General features: G+C 44.1%; 1 protein-coding gene across 1 annotated transcript in view; it reads right to left on the bottom strand.

Annotated features, from left to right (window-relative positions):
• The window catches only part of LOC120060046 (neuronal PAS domain-containing protein 3), a 199,374-nt gene that overhangs the window by 161,872 nt on the left and 11,293 nt on the right, over positions 1 to 26,209 (bottom strand). The window contains exons 2-4 of the mRNA XM_039009108.1: positions 18,317 to 18,323; positions 17,888 to 17,963; positions 10,237 to 10,481 (exon numbers count right to left, since the gene is read on the bottom strand). Of these exons, the coding sequence (XP_038865036.1) occupies positions 10,237 to 10,481; positions 17,888 to 17,963; positions 18,317 to 18,323 (328 nt within the window). The remainder of the gene's footprint in view (positions 1 to 10,236; positions 10,482 to 17,887; positions 17,964 to 18,316; positions 18,324 to 26,209) is intronic.

The raw sequence follows: 26,209 nt of genomic DNA, 5'->3' as shown, positions 1-26,209 counted from the left end.
ACTTCCTTACAAGGACTCAAAAGTCAATTTGCAACACTATCCCTGTCAAGCCTATAATCCTTACAACTCCATTTCCCAAACCCCCTCCCTCCTCACACTAATTCAACTCCATTTCCCAAACCCCCTCCCTCCTCACACTAATTCAATTACAAAAAAGTGTATAGTCAAGAAAATGATTGACAGGAAACCGCAAATTAATCTTTTGGTCCTTGGAGACTGGTGGAACTTAAATGAAGTGATGTTCTTTAAACTAAACTACTATCCTACTTAGATGATTTGGAGAGTGGGAGAGGGTGTAATTGTTCAAAATGGCTACAATAAGTCATCAAAACGTTGCTTACAAATTCAGGCAGAGACTTCAAAGCAGTGGACAGCATCAACATTCTGGCTACTAGTGGCGAAGCGGCTTCCTTAACAATAAAAACAATGACTTCATGTTTTATTCATGAATACGTATACATTCTCATTAGCACAGGCTGGTGGTGGTCAGGAGGGAGATGGCGGTGTGTGTGTGTGTGCGTCTGTGTGTCTGCATCTGTGTGTATGTGTTTGTGAGGCTGGGGGCCAAGCTGTGCTGGACGCCTTGGGGCTATCTGTTGATTGACTGGGCTGCGGTCCCAATGGTGGTGACCCCATGGACACTGTACTGAGGAGCTGTCTGTCGTTCTGCCTGCCTGCCCGTCGGTCCATCCGTCTGTCTATGCACCCTGGAGCCCCCCACTCTGTGGCCTTTCAGAAGGGCTGGGTGATGCTCACTCCTCTTCTCTCCCTGCCTGACTCCAACACATCAAAACATCCCTGGGTAACAATGACAAGGATGTTGCCATGTGGAGGCTATGCTGGTGGGCACGCTCCGAGTCCAATGCTATCCCAGCCTACATCCCAAATGGCACCCGATTCCCAATATAGTGCACTACTTTTGGCCAAGTCTCCTAGGGAATGTAGGGAATAGAGTGCCACTTGGGATACACCCCCACTGTGCATGCCCCCGCCACCAGCCTTGTTATCACTCCTCATTAAAGGGCAGGTGCAGTCAATTCACCTTCGTCCTCGAGCTTAATCTGCGCCGGGCCAAATTATATCAACACCACAACATTTTAGCACGGCAGACAGAGAGAGAATGCTTTTAGAGAGGGCTGTTATCAGAGAGGGGCTTATTATAGACATTAATAAATGAAACGGGTGACCGAAAACTGTTAGTCATGGGTTGAGATGGCAATAGCTAAATGCTTCACGCATGAATTGGCTGGTTTTTCAGACCCCTGCCAATGTCTTTTCTATCGCCGCACGCATCCCCTCGAACTCCCCCCGCTGTATGCGTTTTAAATTGTAGAAATTCATTGGTTTCGATATGAGGGTCTTTGCGACAGCAAGCAAACAGAGTGATTAAGTCCAGGCCTGGCTATTGAGGGGCAGAAAATGGTGCGATTAAATTGGATGATTAGGGGAGTCATTTGTGTCCTGTATGAGTGGGAGGGACCGTCACAAACACTTCAGGGGCCAGAGCCCTCTTTGACCTTCACCTGACATAGTACCTAAAGTCTCTCTCTCTCTCTCTCATTCATTCTCTCTTGCTTTCTCCCTGTATCTGTTTCTTTCACGCTCCCATCGCCTCTCTCTCTATCTCTCCCTCTATCTACCTCCTCTACCCCTATCTCTCTCTTTCTCCCCCCTGTCTGTTGCCCCCCTCTCTTGCTCTCTCTTTCTTCCTCTACCCCCCCCCTCTCTCTCTCTCTCTCTCTCCCTCCTCTCTCTTTACACCCATCCATTAATGTAGCGCTGCATTAGTCAATGCTGGAGTTCACCTTTGTCAGAGGGATAAATCACCAGTAAAGGTGGTGAGAGCAGAGCAAGCCCACATGATTTAGTTTAGATCAATTAAAAGTGAAGTGACGGACTGACTGGACCCCATGTTACACTAGCCTGTACACACAGAGGAAGATCTGCCCGGTCAAAGGATATTGGCACTGTAATGTCTTAAAAGAAACAATATCACAGAATTATTTTGGACATTTTGATTCATGCGAAAGGTTGTAAAGCTACCAACACAACTTGGTTTAATTATGAACCGTATTACTGCCGCCGTAGTCAAGACAATTACATTTGATTGGATACTTTCTTTGTTCAACAAGCTCTTTTCATGTCATTTTAATTTACTGTCAAAGCAGGCTGAATATTGGAAACTAAATTATTTACTGCAGGCTCCATAAGCCAATAATGTTCCATTTGTCTGGTACTGAGAGGGACTAGACTAACACGATTATTAAGGACATTAGTTGTAATGGTACATGTCCTTCACTTGATTTGAGCCTTCGTGCTGTGCTTTTAGACAGTGCACTTCACCCAGAGAGCAGCCTGTCATCTGTCTAGCCTGTTCTACTGACAGGCTGTTGCTGGGGAGCAGGTAAGGACCGATAAGGCCAATACAGACCAGTACGGTACATTGCCAAATGACTCCTCCACCCCGCTCATACAGTATATTTCAGAGTCCCTTGTTGTAGCCTACTGCAACTACTCTTACTGCATCCTACACAATTTCATTCTTTTCTGCATCATTTCTCAGTTCAGGCTACACCTCTGTATTTCCTGATTTATCGACAAGTCTTTAATCTATTTTCCACGACCGTTGTTGTCCTTGGGATAAGGACCTTGGCTACAGCAGAGAGCTGAGACCTTCATGGCTGGGCAATGTAAGAGGGCCACGTGAAGGCAGTGCTCTGCTCTACTCTGGGCTCTATAATGTAAACCCACGGTGGTGATTTGTACCACTTTGTGTGGGTATTAGGTCCAGCTGACTAAACGGCCAGTCACCAAGCTAGAAACAAGCCTTTCCATATTCATTCCAACTGTCCCTCTGATTTATTTCTCCATTACTGGACCATTTGCAGAAGCACTAATTACTGAGCCCACCGACGCAAGGTATAGTGCCTGGTTACATGAGCAACTAACGCAGCTACAGTAGGCCATGTACTGTAATAAAATAAATGCTTTTAACCCTTGAACTTTTTACAATCGTCCCACAAGGGTCTCCGATTTCTTTGAAAAACAAAGTGTACAGTAATCATGTTGTGTAGGAAGTAATGCTTTGATAATACAAGCTCAGAACAAAAATTCACTCAACATACAAACACGCATATCATAAGCACACATAGACACACACAGAGAGGGGGGGGGGGACATTCTGAAGTGCAGTTTCATAGAGCTACTAAGCTACTGGCAAGTGGCAACCTTTGCTTTGTTGTCTTCATTGATGAGTGAAATAGGCCATTAGGACCATAGTTACACAGTAGTACACAGAGACTCTTCATTAAGAAAGACCAAACACACAAATATCTATGTGATTTCATGTCCCAGAGAAAACATCTTATAAAAAAGTAATGGCTTATTTACTAAGAAAATGACTCGTATTCAACCACACTTTTTTACCCTCCCAGTGTTCCATTTAATTGTTATCTGTTAAGAAATATAAACAAAGTGACTACACTATTCTCCTTCATTAAAACACATTGTTCAACAACAATGCTTCCCAGAGCCGTTTGTGCCCACAAAAAGGTGTACAAGTAATTGTTTCCATGGCAATTACTTTCCTTGGTTGTGCATAATAAAATAAATAAAGAAAATAACAAAAACATGCCCACCAGCCTTCCAATGCAGCCAAAAGCAATTTCCTCTTCTAAATTTAGTTATGCAAAGCCTATGGGCATCATCATCATTTAGTAATTACTTTTATAATTACTGCTGTTTTGCTCACTGTCATTCAATTTTTCTTACACCACGACTGGGGAATCGAACATCTCACACTCACAGCTGGGCAAATTACTATCCATATATTAATTGAGAGAGAAATATAGGAAGCTGTTTAGTCCATGCAGTTCCTCTAGTATTATACACTAACTAACCTGTGTGTGTCTATACAAGCTGCCATTTTTCCAAAAGGTGCATTAATGCCCCAAAAAAATTCTGTGTCCTGAGTGTCTATTGTGATGCAAACACCATCGGTTGCATACCAAATGGAACCCTGTTCCCTTAATTGTGCACTACAATTGACCAGGGACCACATGGGACACCTATAGGGCTCTGGTCAAAAGTAGTGCACTATATAAGGATAGGGTGCCATTTGGGACGCACACATTAATTCCCTCATTACCATCAACAATGCGCATGGCACAATGGGCAACAGGGAAAGTGTACTTTAGTCAGTGCCCTCTTCAGCGCCAACCTGCTCACCCAAAAGCCCTTCATATGGAGGGACTGGGCCACTCAGGGATTACAGCTAGATCGCTCTGCCAGGCGGTCGAAGGCTTCAACCAGATAACGTGTTGAACACCATTTGACATGTGGAGTTATAGTAGTTCATATTACATCACCCCCTTGATCAGGTGGGTGGCAGCTTGGTAATATCCCCCAAGTAGTGGCAATGGGAAGGAGTTTATTATTTGGTGGGAAAAGGATTGATAAAGTATCTATAGTGCTGGGTAGGGAGGGAGGGAGGAGGCTAGACTGAAGTAGAGACGGCAGCGTGCATAGACCTCAGACACCTCAAGGTCAATGTGAAAAGTCACTGACAGAACAGTGTCCTTTGGAGCAAGTACATGGGCTTTTGGCACTGATTCCATTCTTTTAATAGTTGCTTTGCAGCTGAGTTAAGAAAGAAAATCACCAAGTGACAGGTACAACACTTGTGAGAAGTGCACAGTGGTCCACTTTTTAATTTGTTTTAAAAAAGAATGTACATTTCTCAAGCGAATTATTTGAATATGTATGAACTGAATGTTTAATTATAACCATAAACAGTATAAACTTCATATCCATTTTGTTTGGCTTGCATTTCCTGATATGGAGCATTTTCCTTTGCAAAACATCAAAGTGGGAAACATATTGCCATCATGTAAAATAAGTTATGTTTGGTCATTCCAGCCATAATGGAGGAGACTATTAGTGCTAGCAGCAGGCTAAGTACTGAAACCATCAAATCTGAAAGGGCTGGATGGACCATAACTACAGAAATCCCACTGCTGCTTCTCTTCTCTCTGTAATTAACACAACTGTTCCAAATGGCACCTTATTCCCTATGTAGTGCACTATTTTTGACCGGGGCCCTACATAGGGAATAGGGTGCCATTTGGGAAACAAGCTAAGATTCTTAATGTGCAGGGGACATCCAGGGGACTGACACTCAGCACGAACAGCTTGATGGAAATCAAATAGGGCAAGCCCACACATAGACAAAGAGAACAGACAGCCTCTCTGGTTGGTTCCTCTTTGAAGATGATCCTTGATAGCCTGGCTGATGCGACCCAGCGATGAAGAGCTTTGAGTCACTGGTTTGGACTGGAAGCTGTTTGTTAATGCAATATTCGCTCAGAAACTGAGCAAACGCATTGATTGGTTCTCTCTAATGTTTTTTTCCCTGGGGTTGTTAACTGCCTTGCTCAAAGGCAGAACAGCAGATTTTTCCACCTTGCCAACTCAGGGATTTGAACGATTACTGTCCCAACACTCTAACCGCTAGGCTACCTGCCGCCCGAGGAGAACCAACCAGTAAAAGCACAGTCCCCTTCATTATCAACGCAGCACGCCGTCAACATCGAAACAGCCTTTCCAGACTCTGAAGTCAGGAGGACTTCAAGTTTGGTATCAGACTAGAGTTGACCCCTAATTTAACACAAGGCTATCATTGGATACATAACAACACTGTGGCCTATTCAGTTGACACAGTCAGTCACGTGGACAAATTCCCCCATCCTTCAGTGAAGTTATTCTCACCTTCTGGATTCCGATAGTAAATTATAAATCCTTATACTGTACCAGTCAAAAGTTTGGACAAACTACTCATTCAAGAGTTTTTCTTTATTTTTACTTTTTTCTACATTATAGAATGACAGTGAAGACATCAAAACTATGAAATATCACATGGAATCATGTAGTAACCAAAAAAGTGTTATGGTTACTATATTTTATATTTGAGATTATTCAAAGAAGCCACCCTTTGCCTTGATGAGAGCTTTGCATACTCTTGGCATTCTCACAACCAGCTTCATGAGGAATGCTTTTCCAACAGTCTTGAAGGAGTTCCCACATATGCTGAGCACTTGTTGGCTGCTTTTCCTTCACTCTGCGGTCCAACTCATCCCAAATCGCAATTGGGTTGAGGTCGGGTGATTGTGGAGGCCAGGTCATCTGATGCAGCACTCCATCACTCTCCTTCTTGGTCAAATAGCCCTTACACAGCCTGGAGGTGTGTTGGGTCATTGTCCTGTTGAAAAGCAAATGAAAGTCCCACTAAGTGCAAACCAGATGGGATGGCGTATTGCTGCAAATTGCTGTGGCAGCCATGCTGGTTAAGTGTACCTTGAATTCTAAATAAATCACTGACATGATCCGGTCACATACTCTCACAAAGACACGGCAGTTGGAACCAAAAATCTCAAATATGGACTCATCAAACCAAAGGACATATTTCCTTGCAGCAATTTGACCATGAAGGCCTGATTCACGCAGTCTCCTCTTCCTCTGAACAGTTGATATTGAGATGTGTCTGTTATTTGAACTCTGTAAAGCATTTATTTGGGCTGCAATCTGAGGTGCAGGTAACTCTAATGAACTTATCCTCTGCAGCAGAAGTAACTCTTCCTTTCCTGTGGCGGTCCTCACGAGAGCCAGTTGCATCATAGCGCTTGATGGTTTTTGTGACTGCACTTGAAGAAACTTTCAAAGTTCTTGACATTTTCCGGATTGACTGACCTTCATGTCTTAAAATAAAGATGGACTGTTGTTTTTCTTTGCTTATTTGAGCAGTTCTTGCCATAATATGGACTTGGTCTTTAACCAAATAGGGCTATCTGCTATATACCAAATCTACCTTGTCACAACACAACTGATTGGATCAAACGCATTAAGGAAAGAAATTCCACAAATTAACTTTTAACAAGGCACACCTGATAATTGAAATGCATTCCAGGTGACTACCTCATGAAGCTGGTTGAGAGAATGCCAAGAGTGTGCAAAGCTGTCATCAAGGCAAAGGGTGGCTACTTTGAAGAATCTGTTTAAGAATTTGAATTTAAGAATTAATTCATATTTTGATGTCTTCACTATTATTCTATAATGTAGAAAATAGTAAAAATAATGAAAAACCCTTGAATGAGTAGGTGTGTCCCAACTCTTGTCAGGTACTGTATTTCCTACAAAAATTCAGAAAACCACAGAGTAAACAGGTAGACATTTAATGTACTGTATGTACTGTATAGTACAAATATGATTTGTGCAAGACGGTCTCTGAGAATTTTTGTTGTTGTTGAGCCATCTGATTTCTTGCATTTTCGTAAATTGTGGCATTTTGGTGACTGCTCTCCGCTCTGCTCCTCTTTGATTTGCTCCTCTCTGCTCCTCTCCGCTCTGCTCCTTTCTGATTTGCTCCTCTCTGCTCTGCGCCTCTCTGCTCTTCTCTGCTCTGTTCCTCTGCTCTGTTCCTCTGCTCTGTTCCTCTCTGCTCTGCTCCTCTCTGCTCTGCTCCTCTCTGCTCTGCTCCTCTCTGCTCTTCTCTGCTCTGTTCCTCTGCTCTGTTCCTCTCTGCTCTGCTCCTCTCTGCTCTGCTCCTCTCTGCTCTGCTCTTCTCTGCTCTGTTCCTCTCTGCTCTTCTCTGCTCTGTTCCTCTGCTCTGTTCCTCTCTGCTCTGCTCCTCTCTGCTCTGCTCCTCTCTGCTCTGCTCTTCTCTGCTCTGTTCCTCTCTGCTCTGCGCCTCTCTGCTCTGCATGCATGAATAATAAAATGGCCAGGTGGTGGAGGGGTTGGAGGGGGTCAGGAGGCGTGCGCCAGCCGCCAAACAAGAGAAAGGTCATGCTTGTTTGTGCAGTGTCCTTCAACAGATGTGAACCGCCTCTGACAGAGACTAGCAAATTCCGGTTAAAACGCTCAGAAAAAATTAGTTGATGGGTCAATTACAGTAAAGGTCACTAGAAGGCAAAGAGGAGAGAAAGGAGAGCGGCGAGAGAGGAGAGGCGAGAAGTTATGATAATAAATCAACAATGTTTGGAGAGAAGTGGAGGTCAAATTCTTTTAGCTCCGATGCCAGTAATATCGGCTACCGCTTTTATGACTTATCCGAGCTTCCTCACACTAGAGGCTGTTCTAAGGACGTTTGGCAACTCAGACAGACATCACCGCCGTCCAAACGCCAGCTCTAACCCATGCTTTATTCTGAACAAAAATAGAAAATAATAAAAAAAGAAAGAATGAGAATTTTCCCGAAGCAAAGATCCATTCCAAAACCAGAGAGAATTTACAAAACCGGCGCAGTGCTCCTGAGATTTCCCTAAAGGTTACAATCATCAGTTATTAAGTCGAAATGTCTTGTCAGAAGCCGGCTCAGTTTTCTCCCCCAGCAAATCTCCTATAATAACATATTCATGGTAACACCTACACGGGTGTGTATGTTAAGGCACAAGGCAAATTGATTGAGAGACTGGGCCTGCCAAATGAACTGGGCCGGCCATGTATCAGAAACAATATTATTCTGCTGCTGTGTGCGGCTAACCTTGATCTGTGTTGCACAAACAACCCTGAAGAGAAATGATCCTGGCCTTTCCTCTCCGCTCCCTCTTCTGGTACAATAACCTAGCATATGCCCCCTCCCTCCTAACCCCTCCTTCCCTGCCATATTACACAGTGCATTGACAAACCTGGCTCCTTTGTGTGCGTGTGTGTGTGCGTGCGTGCGTGCGTGCGTGCGTGCGTGCGTGCGTGCGTGCGTGCGTGCGTGCGTGTGTGTGCGTGCGTGCGTGCGTGCGTGCGTGCGTGCGTGTGTGTGTGACATCTGTAAACCAAGCTCTTCAGCCAGCTGTGTGTCTGGCACGCTGAGAGCTGTGGAAGCTCCGGGTCAGGCTCATCTAATGTAGCCTATTCAGAAATAACACTGATTCATGGGCAGAGGGAGATGGTCAGCCGTCTCCATTAGCTACCGGCGATGCACAGCAACAAAAAGAATGGGATCAATACGCCGCTCTTTTCAGAATGTAGTGCAAATAAAATGTGGTGAGTTAGTGATTCAATTCAAACTGGCACTATCTGTCTGTCGATAGGATGGAAGGACAGGACATGCAGCGGGGAGAGAGAGCATTGTTCTACAGAGGTAGACAGAGGTAGGGTAGACGTCACCTTGGTGTGTGTAGTCATTAAAATATCCAAAGGGAAACGTTGGTGGTTCAATCCGCCTGGCAGCATTGTGTAATCATATTTGATTGAATGCAAAGTGTGGGCTATAGGTCTTAGTTGTGTTAGTAGGAGATCTGGCAGGATGCTCTAACCCAAATAATTCTGCCGTATACATTTTCTCGTTAAAATGCATGTGTCTTTTCAAAGGCAGACAACAATGATGCCATCTGGTGTGTGTGTGTGTGTGTGTGTGTGTGTGTGTGTGTGTGTGTGTGTGTGTGTGTGTGTGTGTGTGTGTGTGTGTGTGTGTGTGTGTGCAGAGCAAACATTGTGCATTGACTGAACATTTCTGCAATTTACTTTAATGTTTACGGTCATTCCTACTCCAGCATACCCTTTTAAAATATACAGAGCTGTATCTCCTTTAAGTGCACTGTACAAATACCCAATTTCAAAGGCAAATTCGGTTACATTTGGATTCAGTATAGCTGCATGTACTAGGCGCAAAGCTACATTTATCAAAGTTAAATGTTTACTTTTTGAATATTTGTGACCAGACGACAGTCACAAGAGTCCCTCATTTCCCTACCAGTCTAATATTGTGTGTAGCCTGAGCACAGTAAAACGTGAAAAATTACCTTAATCCTGTCATTAACGTTGACATTTTACCTCACATAATATTTGAATTTACAGTTTCACCTTAAAGGAATACTTCTGGATTTTGGCAATGAGGCCCTTTATCTACTTCCCCAGAGTCAGATGAACTGCTAGCAGATACCAATAGAATTCCAGTCATTGCGCTAATGCTAGTTAGCATTGGCTCGCAAAACCACGTCTAACTTCCTTCATACTGGACACAGAGACATAAAAATGGAATCCACAAGTTCATCTGACTCTGGGGAAGTATCCAAAACCCCAAAGTATCCTTTTAATGTCACGGTATTTTAATGCTCAGACAAATAGAGATATCATCACTGTACAGTTGGTAAGGTGAGTGGACCATTGATGGAAACTGTTGGTACTGAACTAGACTGAACTGAACTAAATTGTGGGTAGCTGGACCATGGTGGAGAAGGAGCTTACCTTTGACGGAGGTGTTGGGTGGTGGGCCTTCTATGCGCAGGTTCCATGGCGGGTCCCCCTGGTTGGCGAAGTCCCTCATCTTCAGGTAGCTGATGGTGAGGCGGATGATGGAAGCCTTGTCCAGCTGGCTGGTGATGGCCCCGGGCAGGGGCAGCATCTTGGCCAGCTCATAGAACTCAAAGTTCTCCTTCCCCCGCCGCGAGCGAGCCGCATCCCGGGACTTCTCCTTCCTCAGAGCCTGCAACCTGGTGGGGACAGGAGAAGAGACAGGAGTTAGGACCAGGGTTGTGCTCAATAGGGACAACACTTTTTGCAACACTCTGAAACTAGGTGGGAGACGAGCAGAAAGTTAGGGCCTTGGTTTCGACCAGGAAGAACAGAAAGGCCATACCATCATTTGACGCCATAAGCAAGTTAGCAAGCAAGCAAGACCAGGGTCAGGTTAAGTAAGGAGAAAAGTTTTGAAACGGGGAGGGACTACCTGTACTTGTCCAATTAGAACACATGTTGTTCTCCATTGCAAAATGTTTTGCTACGGTGCGACCTGTTGAACATGACCCTAGTCCATCTGTCAGCTCAGACACCTGACTGTTGTCATACTGTGGACTAAGTCTAAGTCTGTGTCCCAAATGGCACCCTAAAAAATAAATAAAGGGAAAAGGGGGGCATTTGGGAGCTAGGCTAGGTTACAGGGCTATAGGACCAACCACACCAAGTCAGTCAGTCTTGGCCGTTAGTGACTTGCTCTACTCCAGTGGGAACGCTCAGCACAATTGATTCAGTCATTGGAATTTAGAAGTGGGTCGAAGTTCTGATTAGCTTTGGCCTTGGGTCTCACGAGACAGCCTGCTGAATGACTTTCAGATTGCTGCCTTTTTTTAACGTAAGACACTGCAATAGGCCCAGATAGATCTCTCTCTTTCTCTCTGCAGCTGAAATAGTTTCACAAAATGAGATCATATTCAAAAAGGCCAAATACTGCACTGACCTCACTTTACACTGTCTGAGAGCTCAGTGTGATATTTCTCCTCTATATTTCTACTTCAATTGATTTATTCATGTCAGCTGCCTGAACTGGTAAGAGTAACAAATATACTGCAGGTGCACATTTCTCAGATGTGTCAGAATAGATGTGTTTAAAATAGTTATAATTCACTTTTTTTACAGTATAATACAATCCATTTTACGATATTGTACTGTGTGTCATTACACAGTAATTGCTTTGATACTGTATTTATATTACAGTGGAGTGTACTGTAATATTAAATACATAATTTTACTTGCCACCAAGCTGTCTGTAAATTACTGTCAAATTCATGCTAACCCCTTTACAGTGTACTCTATTCAGGTATATGCTTTCAAGCCCTTTATACAGCAGCAGTAGATCACATGACCTATTGAAGGACGCATGGTTGGTTATAGTCTATTGGCTTGTATCGTTCCAGTCAAACACGTCTGTCCCCTTCAGTCATTGTGTTATTTATTTTATATCGAAGAACTCGAAGCAGTTCCATACTTCCATAACACAACTCCCAACTTTCTATGGCGTTCATCATCCCAAGCCATTTTGAATTAAGTTGCCAATAAATCACACAGGAATCTCTGGGTTCCCCACTGGCCGACACCTAGATTAATTTCTTTACCACCACAAATGCAAAATCTGTTAGAACAGACTTGAAAGATGAGGGAAGAGAGGGTTTCTGCCCTGAAGATGAAAAATGACTGTTGGTGAAGAAAATAATTTCACATTATTTTGTCGTTTAGTTATCAGTGATTCAAGACAAAAACCAACAACATTAAGCAAACGTGAATAAAAAAACAGCAAGCCAAGGCCCACCCACGCTCTGACAGTGGGTTACTACTGTATATAGACAGAGTACATAGATTCAAAAGAGGTTTGAGAAATCAATTAATGAATTTAGACATTCACAATGTCTGCAGGATTCAAATGAGAATTCACCAAGCACCACTTCCCACAACCTTCATTCAGCCAAATAATGTCTTGTGGCTTACTAATACCATGCTCATAGTTGTCAAGATCAATTTATGTTAGCTTTTGTGTGCATCAGGAGTGTAATAGGATAATTTCATTGCCAGATACAGATGCACCCTCTGCCTTTACATCTAAGTAGCAGATTGCTGTTCTTGATCATCTCGACCGCCCCTGCAAGAAGAAAAACACCATTTGATGGTCTGCTGCTCAGACAATATATAAAGCTAGTTGTAATGGTTGTTTGGAGGCAAAGTGCAACAGAGCAGCAGAATTTCATTTGTTCCGCAAACTTGGAAAGCATTATGTCGGCCTGCCAAATATTTCTTGATGCGCCAGGGTTGTGTGACCTTCATACAGCAGACATATTTATCATGTTCTACCAGAGTAAATGTAACACTTTTTTTTATATATAAACATGAAATTAAATCATGTCGTAGTTCAACGAACAACCCACTAGCTTTTTAAGTTCCTTTTACAAGACAGGGATGAGGTCACTAACTTCTGGCTGGATTTGGTTCTGGTTCTGAGGTCACGACCCCGTCTATGTTCCACATCACATACTGTACTCCGGACGTGGCAACTTTATTTTGATTACCGTAAACAAATATAATAACAATAAATAAAAAAAATCTGCAATGACCCGTCCTTTCTCAGGTAATCACTTTCTAGAGTTGGTGACCAGCACCCTACATACTACAAGAATATAAATCACTTAATAATTATTAACTATTATATAGATCTTTAAAAAAAAAAATATTCTGCAACATGCAGACCTCATAGTCTGTATTTTACACCACATTCTCCACATACTGAACTACTCCATGAACATCGTTCTCACATTGCAATCACAGAGCGGTCCCCATGCTGGTCCCACTAGGGTGTCAGATGCCCATGCTTAAAAAGAGACCGGTGGTAGGGAGCACAAGCAGAACCGCTTCACAATCTGTCATTCCCATTGAGTCCCAGACAAGCCCCGTTATCATTGTGTAGAGAGAGCCATCTCCATCACCTACACTACAGTCACCATCTACAACGATGGCACAACCCCACCACATTCTTTTGCACCATTTTCAAATGACTCTCTGTATATTCTGAATCATACAAACCCACGCCCATACACACATCTCAATGACATCACGGAGAGAGAAAAAAACATACTGGTTGGTAAGTGTTTACTTGAAAATAGAATGCTTATGGCCCACACGGTGAAATGCCAGTGGGGAAATCAACCAATGTGAGGGGTGTCTGATAGGGATCTGTGTGTAGGAACAGAGAGCCGCATTGTGTTCACACTTCCTGCTTTCCCTCGTCTACAAGAGAACTCCAGAGTACAGTTAGTATTGTAAAAACGGAAAAGACTTGTGAGAAGTCGAGATTAGAGATATGAAATGTACACAGAACAGGACATTTCTTTACTCACAGTAACAGGGTTCCAAAACAGAGAGGGAGTCAGCATCCATTTTAAGTCGATTAGCTTTGACTTATATACTGACGGGGTAACTTACAGTATAATAAGAACATTATTATAATAATACAAACCAGACTACACGTACTGCTAATAAAGCATGTGTCGCTTTTAATGAACTAGAAGATGGCAACTTACGGTAACTAATGTCTTTCTCAAGAAAACTCATAAGATATCTGTAGACGTGGTTGTGCAGCAAACAACAATAAAACAGCCACAGGGTCATTGGCCAATTAAATGAATGGACATCTTGAATGGAGGTGACACACCGTGGTGAGCCTGCTGTCTAAGATATCACTCTGTGTAGCCAATCAGCGAACCACCCACCATTCAACTTTTGAAGGCAAGGAGAATACATCAAGCGGCCGAAACTTGTGTGCAAATGATCATTTAGGATTGAAGTAATTGGTTTCATCACTGTTGAAAAGGCAGCCAGAGCAAAATGCCACTTTAGATTAGGGCCCTCCTCCTGAAGAAATGGATGACGCCACTGATCGGGGGACTAAATGCCAAAACTAATCAATTGCTTTTGTGACTCTGGCTCTCCATGCAGCAGTAAAAAGAGAGGGTGCACTAGGTTCTCTTTCTCATTATAGAAAATGCTATCTCCTTAGTAACATAATTTAACTTCTCATCAACTTGGTCACACTGTGTCATCAAACCTGTCCAAACCCCCGGCAGACAATGAGGGGTTAAAAACAACCTTGTTCGGGGTTAGGCCCCATTTATAAATACCACAAAGACTGGACAACACCAGGGCCCATATTCACTAAACATATCAGAGTAGGAGTGCTGATCTAGAATCAGCTTATCCTTTTAGATCATAATGAATATGATTATATGGGCAGGGGAGACCTGATCCTAGATCAGGACTTCCACTCTGATGGTTTTTGAAGACCCCCAAGGACATGCATGCATTTGTACTGTAGCATTGTACACTACACTAACGTGTTCACAACATTTATTCACTATTTAAATGAGATGATCAAACAAAAATCCGAAGCAGATGTACAATATCACAGGTGTTCATCAACACGTACAGTACTATAAGTAGAAACACATTCATACGAAGTTCATAAGATTCAATGATGCTGTGACATCTATGTTTTCACACCACCATTCTTTTAAAGGAAAACTCCACCCAAAAACTCACTTTTGGTATTTGTTTCATTAGTCCACTGTTGATATAGTCCCAAAATGTTTTGCATGTCAGCAATCAAGTTTTCAAGATAAACTCAGCAAAAAAAGAAACTTCCCTTTTTCAGGACCCTGTCTTTCAAAGATAATTCGTAAAAATCTAAATAACTTCACAGATCGTCATTGTGAAGGCTTTAAACACTGTTTCCCATGCTTGTTCAATGAACCGTAAACAATTAATGAACACGCACCTGTGGAACGGTAGTTAAGACACTAACAGCTTACAGACGGTAGGCAATTAAGGTCAGTTATGAAAACTTAGGACACTAAAGAGGCCTTTCTACTGACTCTGAAAAACACCTAAAGAAAGATGCCCAGGGTCCCTGCTCATCTGTGTGAACGTGCCTTAGGCATGCTGCAAGGACGCATGAGAACTGCAGATGTGGCCAGGGCAATAAATTGCAATGTCCGTACTGTTAGACGCCTAAGACAGCGCTACAGGGAGACCGGACGGACAGCTGATCGTCCTGGCAGTGGCAGAACAACACCTGCACAGGATCGGTACATCCGAACATCACACCTGCGGAACAGGTACAGGATGGCAACAACAACTGCCCGAGTTACACCAGGAACACACAATCCGTCCATCAGTGCTCAGACTGTCCGCAATAGGCTGAGAGAGGCTGGACTGAGGGCTTGTAGGCCTGTTGTAAGGCAGGTCCTCACCGGACATCACCGGCAACAATGGCTATGCACAAACCCACCGTTGCTGGACCAGATAGGACTGGCAAAAACTGACGAGTCGCGATTTTGTCTCACTAGGGGTGATGGTCGGATTCGCGTTTATCGTCGAAGGAATGAGCGTTACACCGAGGCCTGTACTCTGGAGCGGGATCGATTTGGAGGTGGAGGGTCCGTCATGGTCTGGGGCGGTGTGTCACAGCATCATCGGACTGAGCTTGTCGTCATTGCAGGCAATCTCAACGCTGTGCGTTACAGGGAAGACATCCTCCTCCCTCATTGGTACACTTCCTGCAGGCTCATCCTGACATGACCCTCCAGCATGACAATGCCACCAGCCATACTGCTCGTTCTGTACTTGATTTCCTGCAAGACAGGAATGCCAGTGTTCTGCCATGGCCAGCGAAGAGCCCGGATCTCAATCCCATTGAGCACGTCTGGGACCTGTTGGATTGGAGGGTGAGGGCTAGGGCCATTCCCCCCAGAAACGTCCGGGAACTTGCAGGTGCCTTGGTGGAAGAGTGGGGTAACATCTCACAGCAAGAACTGGCAAATATGGTGCAGTCCATGAGGAGGAGATGCACTGCAGTACTTAATGCAGCTGGTGGCCACACCAGATACTGACTGTTATTTTGAACCCCCTTTTGTTCAGGGACACATTATTCCATTTCTGTTAGTCACATGTCTGTGGAACTTGTTCAGTTTATGTCTCAGTTGTTGAATCTTATGTTCATACAAATATTTACACATGTTAAGTTTGCTGAAAATAAACGCAGTTGACAGTGAGAGGACGTTTCTTTTTTTGCTGAGTTTATATAACTTTCAAAATACAGAAATACAGCCGGTATGATGCATTTTGCTTCATATGGTGTTGTTTTCCATTATATGAGTTTTCCATTATATATTACATTATATCAGCTATATTTCTGTATTTTGAAAGTTATATATCTTGAAAACTTGATTGCTGACATGCAAAACATGTTGGGACTATATCAACAATGGACTAATGAAACAAATACCAATACACCAAATACCGTTTTTGGGTGGAATTTTCCTTTAACTCCATTAAACAGTGTTCTCTATTTCTTTGGTTAACGCTAACTGTTCATCGTTGTATTGGAAGGTTGTTTCTCCCTTTTAATACCATTTAAGGTCTGTCTGCACGTCAGACTATCCTATCAGTCTGTGAAGGGGATGGCCTATTGCCACGGATGTCCATTGTCCTTATTAAGGTTGCCATTACGCTCTGTGTCTCAGGTGACATTGACGTCCTCAGAGCTGTCTGTCTGTGTGTGTGTGTGTCTGTGATCTGCGTGTGCAAGTGTGGTGCCTGTTTCATAGCTAAATGCACAGAAGGAGTAACTGTATCAGGTGCATGATAATGAAGCACTTGAAGTTCAAACAGCAGTATTTATTTCAAATATAATTCAATTACAATTCTGAATGTTATTGAACAGGCCTCTGTCACAGTGGGTCTAGTAAGGTTGTTGCTGGACCAACATAGTACCACACTAACAACCGTTGTAGCACCAAGGCTGTAGAAGCTCATCTCGTACATTGAACCAACTGCATCTATTATTGTTAGGCTTTGTGACCAACACTCATAAATTAGTACCCGGAAATTCAATGAAAGAACAAATAAAAACCTGCTGATTGAGTAAATTGGAATACTTAAGAGGCAATTAAAAAAGAAAAAGAATAAAAGGTGGACAAAAAAATACATTAATCTGCACTCGTTTTCATTTTGCTGCTTTGGTTCTTTCTGTTGTTGTTGTTGCTGCTGTTGTTGTTGTTTTTCTACCTCTCGCTGTGGTATTGATACCATTAAATGAAATACCTGCTGTAACACAAAGGAGGGAACATAAAGATGAGGAGAGAGACAGAGAGAGAGGCTTATGAAGAGAGAAGAGAGAGAGGCAGGCCAAGGCATTAATCAGCCATCTTGCTACATATTGATTCAACTACAATGATGCGGTCATTTGGAGAAATAATAGCCAGCAAATTATGCAGGATGAAACCCTGCTGTTAATGAATGAGAATAATCCCCCTTTGTAGTGAAAAACCCACCACCCACAGCTCGGAGGCTAGGAAATCTGCTAGGTGGAGGAGTGGGCCTGCCAGGCTGCTGTGATTACCAGCGGTAGGGGAAACACTGAGAGGAGAGCTACCATTGTCCTCCTTTGCGCTCAGAAGGTCAGTGTGTGTGTGCACGTGTGCTCAGAGGGTCAGGGTCTGTATGGCTCTTCTCAGGGTGGTCATCCGGACGCCTGGCTGCTCCACCAGGCTCACAGCAGCAACGCTGAGGCTTATTTCACTGTTTCTTGTAGGATGATGCAGAATGGACATGAATATAGACACGGGAGGAGACAGTATTTATGGAGGAAACAAGGCCTCATACAGAGACAGATTGCTTATCCTTATCCTTTAATTCACATTCTATCATTAGGGATGGGCCAGAGTGGACACGTACTATAGACCACAGGAGGCTGCTGAAGGGAGGACGGCTCATAGTAATGGCTGGAATGGAGTGAATGGCGTGGTATCAAACACGTGGAAACTATTTCCACTCTTTTTTTTTCTAACTCTGCATTGTTGGGAATGGGCTCGCAGGTAAGAATTTCACGGTAGAGTCTACACCTGTTGTGTTCGGCGCATGTGACCAATAACACTTGACCAATAACACCATTCCATTTATTCTGTTCCAGCCATTACTATGAGCCTGTCCTCCCCAATTAAGGTGCCACCAGCCACCTGTGGTATACACAAACAGATATACGTGTAAACACGCAGTCGCGCACACGTTTGCATGGGAGGAGAAGATGAGATTTCAACTTGCTTCCTACAACCAAACATGCACCACAATAAATCCTTTTTGACCATTACATTTTTTGCTCTTTGATTCAAAGCCCAAATAACATAACCTTTTCTTTCAGGCTATGTAAAGCTACTCTGATTCTAAATCAACAGTGGCTATGCAGCAGGGTGTAAAGTCTTAATAGTTCCAGCACACCACTTCCATGAGCCTGCATATCTTCATTACAGTGGGAATTGTCTTACTGTTGGATTAAACTTACTGCATACGACTAAACACACACAGCCACATCATGAAATACACAACTAGCAACAAGCTGTTTGGACAAGGGATTGGTTCCATTTCAAGTCAAAAATCAATCCCCCAACAAAGGAAAAGAGACAGAAAACCGAGTGCATAAAAGCAGTAAATCAGATTCACTCAAGGAATTAAGTATAAACGTATAAATTACGTATAAATAAATTATTTATGCAGAGCGACTCAAGTGTTATGACCGTGGTATAAACACACACATGAAGTTATTAAACCACACTGACAACAAAAGCAAAACATCTCAGTAACAGACCTAACAGGTGGTACTGTTTTAACACAGAGCAGTTTAAACTCACAGAACTCCCTCAGGGGTTTAGTGTGTGAATATCAACCTTTTAAGTCAATAGTGTAATCTCTCATCGGGTGTGGTTGTATAATGTGCAGGTGTGTGTTTGTGTGAGCGTGCGTGCGAGCGTGCGTGTGTGTGCTTATGGTGTAGAGCTGTCCTGTGTTCTGCCTGCTTGAGACCCGCAGGTTGTAGACAGAGAGGGCAGACTGAGAAGACAGTTGTCAATGGCCAAGGTCACCAGGCTGCCTGTACAGACTGGAGCTAGTGGCTGCATCTCAAATGGAACTCTATTCCCTATACAGTGCACTACTTTTGACCAGAGCTCTATGGATCCTGGTCAAAAGTAGTGCACTATATAGGGAATAGGGTGCCATTTGGGAAGGATAGAGACCATATTTCCCAGTGCGCTCCAATCTCCCCCACCACAGAGTTGTCCTGTATGTACCCATGAACAAGGAGAGGGAGGGTGGCAGCTTCAATGTACACAACACACACACACAAGCATAGACATAGGCACAGGCACAGACACACACACACACCAAATATGAAATGCTAGTGGAGCGTGTCCATAAAATAAAAAGGAATTGCGTCCGGGGACTGAAACCAGAATCAGATATTACCTGCTGTCTTGATTAATAGTCTCTCTCCTGTATGCTTTTAATTTAAAGCCCCCCAGCACTCTTTCTCTCTCTCTCCTCTGTGGAAAAATGAGTGTGTCCCAAATGGCACCCTATTCCCTAGAGGCCCTGTGCAAAAAGTAGTGCACTATGTAGGGATTAGGGTGCCATTTGGCACGTAGACAATAACTTCTCTATTTTTACGATGGACTCATCCAAACCTGGATGTGGAACTGGGGGGCCCAGCAATACGTTTTAGTTTCAATTTGCATTGCAATGTTTTTAAATTCATATCTGACTTTAATTTGCTGCGGATATGGTTGTTTGCATTTACCTCAAGCATGGAAAACTGGTACTGGTCTGCAATACAGGGAAACTGATTGTTACATACTGTATGAAATAGGACTAAACAAATGTTACTTCTGCTAATCAGAGGCATATGTGGCTTGCAGCCTTGCACACCGGAACCAGACATGTCTATAATGACTAGTAGCAGATGTGTGGTGAGAGCCACTGTAATGGTGGTGGTGAGGGGCAGGGATGATGAAATCTTGATAGCCACAATGCTTGATGGCCAAAACTTGGAAAGCCCTGAGGTTAGAGAGGTGAGCCAGTGACCGAAGGGTTGCCAGTTTGAATCCCAGGACTTATGGGGAAAAACAGTGGGGAGTGAGGAGAGTTGCTGGTATCAGGTTGTCTTCTGGTTCTTGGTTGTCTGCAGTGATGTGGTGTCTTCTGTTTGCCCAACTGGTTAGTCTGCAGTGATGTGGTGTCTTCTGTTTGCCCAACTGGTTAGTCTGCAGTGATGTGGTGTCTTCTGTTTGCCCAACTGGTTAGTCTGCAGTGATATGGTGTCTTCTGTTTGCCCAACTGGTTAGTCTGCAGTGATATGGTGTCTTCTGTTTGCCCAACTGGTTAGTCTGCAGTGATCTGGTGTCTTCTGTTTGCCCAACTGGTTAGTCTGCAGTGATGTGGTGTCTTCTGTTTGCCCAACTGGTTAGTCTGCAGTGATGTGGTGTCTTCTGTTTGCCCAACTGGTTAGTCTGCAGTGATCTGGTGTCTTCTGTTTGCCCAACTGGTTAGTCTGCAGTGATCTGGTGTCTTCTGTTTGCCCAACTGGTTAGTCTGCAGTGATCTGGTGTCTTCTGTTTGCCCAACTGGTTAGTCTGCAGTGATCTGGTGTCTTCTGTTTGCCCAACTGGTTAGTCTGCAGTGATCTGGTGTCTTCTGTTTGCCCAACTGGTTAGTCTGCAGTGATGTGGTGTCTTCTGTTTGCCCGACTGGTTAGTCTGCAGTGATCTGGTGTCTTCTGTTTGCCCGACTGGTTAGTCTGCAGTGATCTGGTGTCTTCTGTTTGCCCAACTGGTTAGTCTGCAGTGATCTGGTGTCTTCTGTTTGCCCAACTGGTTAGTCTGCAGTGATCTGGCATCAAGCGGCTTAGTACAGAGTGACTGCGGCTCCGCCCGCTCAGTGGATCCATCGCCACAGCGGGCGAGGCAAATCCCGTTAGCTGTGAATAAAGCCATTCGGGCCAGCTACAGGTAAGCCTGACGCAATGCGATTACATGGCAAGTGCAGTGGCTGAAAGCCCCAGCGCCAACACAATACCCTGTCAGCCTTCTTCATTTCTGCCATACCATTCCATTAATGGAAATCCTGTTAAAAGGTGTGACACAACAATTTTTAAATCCTAAATGGCAACCTAGTTCCTTTATAGTGTACTAATTTAGACCAGAGCCTTAAAGGCCATGCTCAGAAGTAGTGCACCATATAGGCAATAGGGTGCCATTTGGGATGCAGAAACACTGTACGAGAGAAAGAAAGAGAGGATTGTGGGAGATTTAAAGGATTCTGGGTAATGTTGAGTTAATTCACCATATCAACATCAAGTTATGATCAATGGTAAAATGATTTGGATGTAGCTATATAACAGCTACCGTATGTCTGGCTGACAGACAGTTCCTTGATCACAAATACAAAGCTAAGCTAAGCAATGTCTCCTTAATAACAACAAGTAGACAGTTCTTAAATCCTCTTTGTGGGAACAGGAGGGAGGGAGCAGAGCAGAGGTAGAGGAGAGTAGAGGTTTTTCCACTGTTCAGCAGGCCAGGGTTAGTCTAGTTGACTATTTTGAGCATGATGGATCATTCTCTTATTTAGCAGGGTCATCCTTTCATCTCTATCTCTAAGACTGCATCTCACTCCCGAGTGGCACTGCATCGCAGTGTTGAGGTGTCACTACAGCCTGGGGTTCGATCCCAGGCTGTGTTACAGCCGGGCCGTGACCGGGAGTCCTATAGGGCGGTGCACAATTGGCCCAGCATCGTCCGGGTTAGGGGAGGGTTTGGCCGGGGGCTTTCCATGGCTCATCGCGCTCTAGTGACTCCTTGTGGCAGGCCGGGCACCTGCAAGCTGACTTCAGTCGTTAATTGAACAGCGTTTCCTCCGACACATTGGTGAGGCTTGCTTCCGGGTTAAGCGAGCAGGTGTTAAGAAGCAGCGTGGTTTGGCGGGTCATGTTTCGGAGGACGCATGGCGCAACCTTCGCCTCTCCCTAGCCCGTTAGGGAGTTGCAGCGATGAAACAAGATCGTAACTACCAATTGGACATCACGAAAAAGGGGGTAACTTTTTTTTAAATAAAAGACTGCAGCATCTCAAATTGCACCCTATTCCCTATATAGTGCACTACTTTTGACCAAGGTCCATAGGGCCCTTTTCAAAAGCAGTGCACTATATAGGGAATAGGGTGCCATTTGGACAGTACGCTAAGAGAGGGATATCCAAAGACAGAGAACAAGAGCTACTCAGCAACATTCAACACAATAACAACATACCTTGCATTACACCTGGAATGAAAACATTTACATTGGCTCAACCATTGGTTCAACTTACCCCAAGGCAAACATTTGGACTATATTAGCCCAAACAAGGATGCACTTTAATGCTAGGTTTAGGACCGCATATTGAAGCTTATAGAGACCCCAACTGATGTATAGAACAATCTTTGGTTTAGATACAAGCCTCATGAAAACTCTAACACAATACATTTATTTGACTTGGTTGATTTCTTTGGACCGAACTTACCACTTTTTCCATGTGGTTTCTTCATTCACAGACTCCATGAAATGATGACCTCTTCCGAAATATTTGGCCACATTAATTCTGTCTATGGTTTCCTAGAAACAAGGGTGGCTCAACGTAACCCTTTGGCTCAACTTAACCCACTCTCCCCTACTGCTCTCCGCATTTCTCATGGGGTCAATACTATATGGAAACAAACAAACACCCATACAAAACAAAAACACAATTCTATTTGTAATGTGTCTGTAACGAGGTCTTTTTGCTTCAGAATATGAATAACTAATAAGGAGATATAAGTCATAATAAAGCTTGGGAACTTATCTGTAACAATTTTGCCTATCTCACAAATCCATGTGTTTATGAATAAAAAACGCCTCATATATTCTGCTGTCTGTCTGTGTCTGACGTCAATCTATACTCTCCAGTATCTCACCAGCCAACCAACCACATCAAAACCCTTCAAAGCTGCTCTCAACAGCCCGCCACATAGATTCCCCCACTTCCCTTCCCAAAATGGTTTATTGAGTCTCCCAGCCAGCCAGCCAAGGCGGTGCGAGGGGAGCCAGGTAGCTATAAAGAGACAGATAAGAGATGCGTTGGAGAGAGAGAGAGAGAGTGAATCAGAGAGAGAGAGAGAGAGCGCGGGAGAGGGAGGGAGAGAGATAGAGGCTCAGAAGGGGGCGACGGCTCCTTGACGAGCGCTCATCATCTCCTCTACCTTCCCCTGAACCTGATCTGTCCCAGTAATCGCTCGCTTCAATCAGAAGAAGAAAAAAAATCTATAGTTCAATGGTAATTTTCTCTCCTCTCCTCCACTCCTCAATCCGCCCCTGTCTGTCTGTGTCTGGGCCAGGCACCTGCTGAAGCCTCTGAGGTGGAACGGCTCAATATTAGCTCTGAAATTAGCAGCAGTCCCTTGTTAAAGACTTGGCACACTGTGAGCAGGGATAGACACTGTTAATGGCATAAAAGCCCTCATCACCTGGGAGCCACACAATTACTTGAGCCAGCCTCTCTCTTTTCTCTCTTCCCCCTCTCTCTCTGTCCCGGCCCTGTATCCTTGAGACAGCTTACTCCTCTCCTCACTGGCCACCAACCAAAACGGAGGAGACAGAGAGCGAGATCTCTCCCGTGACAGATCCCTGCGCCTCTCTAAACCCCATTTAAAGGAAAAGCAGCATTCAATTGAACCGCTAAATCGCTGTTAATGAATTTTGGGGGTCTTTTTGTGGTGAAAATCGGGTCTGATAACATTATTGTGATTTAAAGGTGTAGTAGGGGTAAACTCACTCACAAACAGTAAATATCTTTAGAAAACTAAATCAAAGAGTGCATTTTTAATAATGATACTTGACATAGTACATATACTCAGGTTATTACTTAGGCAAATGTAATCCATAACTCAGACAGCCTTTAATATGGCAGACTGAGTCCCCGCGCTTCTGAAGTTCAATATAATATTTATGATGCTACTTTACTTATTAAGGAGACTAAATATAAGAGAGGAATAAAAAGGAAGTAGCCTTGTAGCTATGACAGTAGCATATTTTTAATACAGTACGTACAATAGAGTAAGTATCCTCTCACTATCACAATGTCCCCTTCTCTCTGCAGTATCCTCAACATGGGCTGTGAACTTTATTAGCCTTAGGATCTCTCCACAGTCCAAACTGCTTTCCTGTATGGCTACTTCTCCAACATCTTAAACTAAGGCTGTACAGGTCATTGGCTACAAGGCTACACTTCCTGTATCTCTAGGCCAAGTCTGTACAAGCTGATATTACATTACATCTCCACGCTGTACACTACAGGCCAGGGGTGAACCCAGAGTCACATGTGAGGCCCCCCCGCCACTCTGCAGCCATCGCCCTGACAACAAGCAGCATGGTGAGCATATCAGGGCCACCCTGAACTGAGACCTACTGTAGGGTTGGGATGGTGGGGTGGGAACCAAGAGCAGCATCGCTAGTCTTCCTCACAAACTACACTGGACAAAAATATAAACGCAACATGTAAAGTGTTGATCCCATGTTTCATGAGCTGAAATAAAAGAACCCAGAAATGTTCCATATGCACAAAAAGCTTATTTCTCTAAACTTTGCTACACACATTTGTTTACATCCCTGTTAGTGAGCATTTCTCCTTTGCCAAGAATCGTGTGGCATATCAAGAAGCTGATTAAAAAGCATGATCATTACACAGGTGCACCTTGTGCAGGGGACAATAAAAGGCCACTCTAAAATGTGCAGTTTTGTCACAACACAATGCCACAGATGTCTCCAGCCCAGGACCTCCACATCCGGCTTCTTCACCTGCGGGATCGTCTGAGACCAGCCACCCGGACAGCTGATGAAACTGTGGGTTTGTACAACTGAAGAATTTCTGCACAACCTGTCAGAAACCGTCTCAGGGAAGCTCATCTGCGTGCGTTCTTGTCGTCCTCACCAGGGTCTTGACCTGACTGCAGTTGGAAAATGCTCACCTTCAATGGCCACTGCACACTGGAAAAGTGTGCTCTTCACGGATTAATCCCGGTTTCAACTGTATCGGGCAGATGGCAGACAGTGTGTATGGCGTCATGTGGGCGAGCGGTTTGCTGATGTCAACGTTGTGAACAGAGTGCCCCATGGTGACGGTGGGGTTATGGTATGAGCAGGCACAAGCTACGGAGAACGAACATAATTACATTTTATCGAAGGCAATTTGAATGCACAGAGATACCGTGATGAGATCCTGAGGCCCATTGTCGTGCCATTCATCCGCCGCCATCACCTCATGTTTCAGCATGATAATGCACGGCCTCATGTCGCAAGGATCTGTACACAATTCCTGGAAGCTGAAATGTCCCAGTTCTTCCATGGCCTGCATTCTCACCAGACATGTCACCCATTGAGCATGTTTGGGATGCTCTGGACCGACGTGTATGACAGCGTGTTCCAGTTCCCGGACAATATCCTGCAACTTCGCACAGTCATTGAAGAGGAGTGGGACAACATTCCACAGGCCACAATCAACAGCCTGATCAACTCTATGCGAAGGAGATGTGTCACGCTGCATGAGGCAAATGGTGGTCACACCAGATACTAACTGGTTTTCAGATCCCCGCCCCTACCATTTTTTAAAGGTGTCTGTGACCAACAGATGCATATCTGTATTCCCAGTCATGTGAAATCCATAGATTAGGGCCTGATACATTTATTTCAATTGACTGATTTACTTATATGAACTGTAACTCATTAACATCTTTGAAATTGTTGCATGTTGCATTTACATTTTTGTTCAGTATAAGTACCCACTTGGATCCTTAAAGTGGAGAGGCTGGTGCTACCCTGAGCCCTCCCAGCACTCAGCAGTCCTCCCTACCCCTCCTCTGGCTCCCTGCACATGGATGCTGGATGCCACAGCTGGAAGGGCAGCTCCGTGCCAGCCTAGTGGAGCCTAGCGGAGCGTGATCAAAGCAGGTTACAATAGACTCCTCACAGGGTCAGCTGCCGACAACCTGTACAAGATTTACACCTTCAATA

This window comes from Salvelinus namaycush, chromosome 15, assembly GCF_016432855.1.
Source record: "Salvelinus namaycush isolate Seneca chromosome 15, SaNama_1.0, whole genome shotgun sequence".
NCBI classification, from domain to species: Eukaryota; Metazoa; Chordata; class Actinopteri; order Salmoniformes; family Salmonidae; genus Salvelinus; species Salvelinus namaycush.
This window is presented reverse-complemented; position numbering and strand designations above follow the sequence as displayed.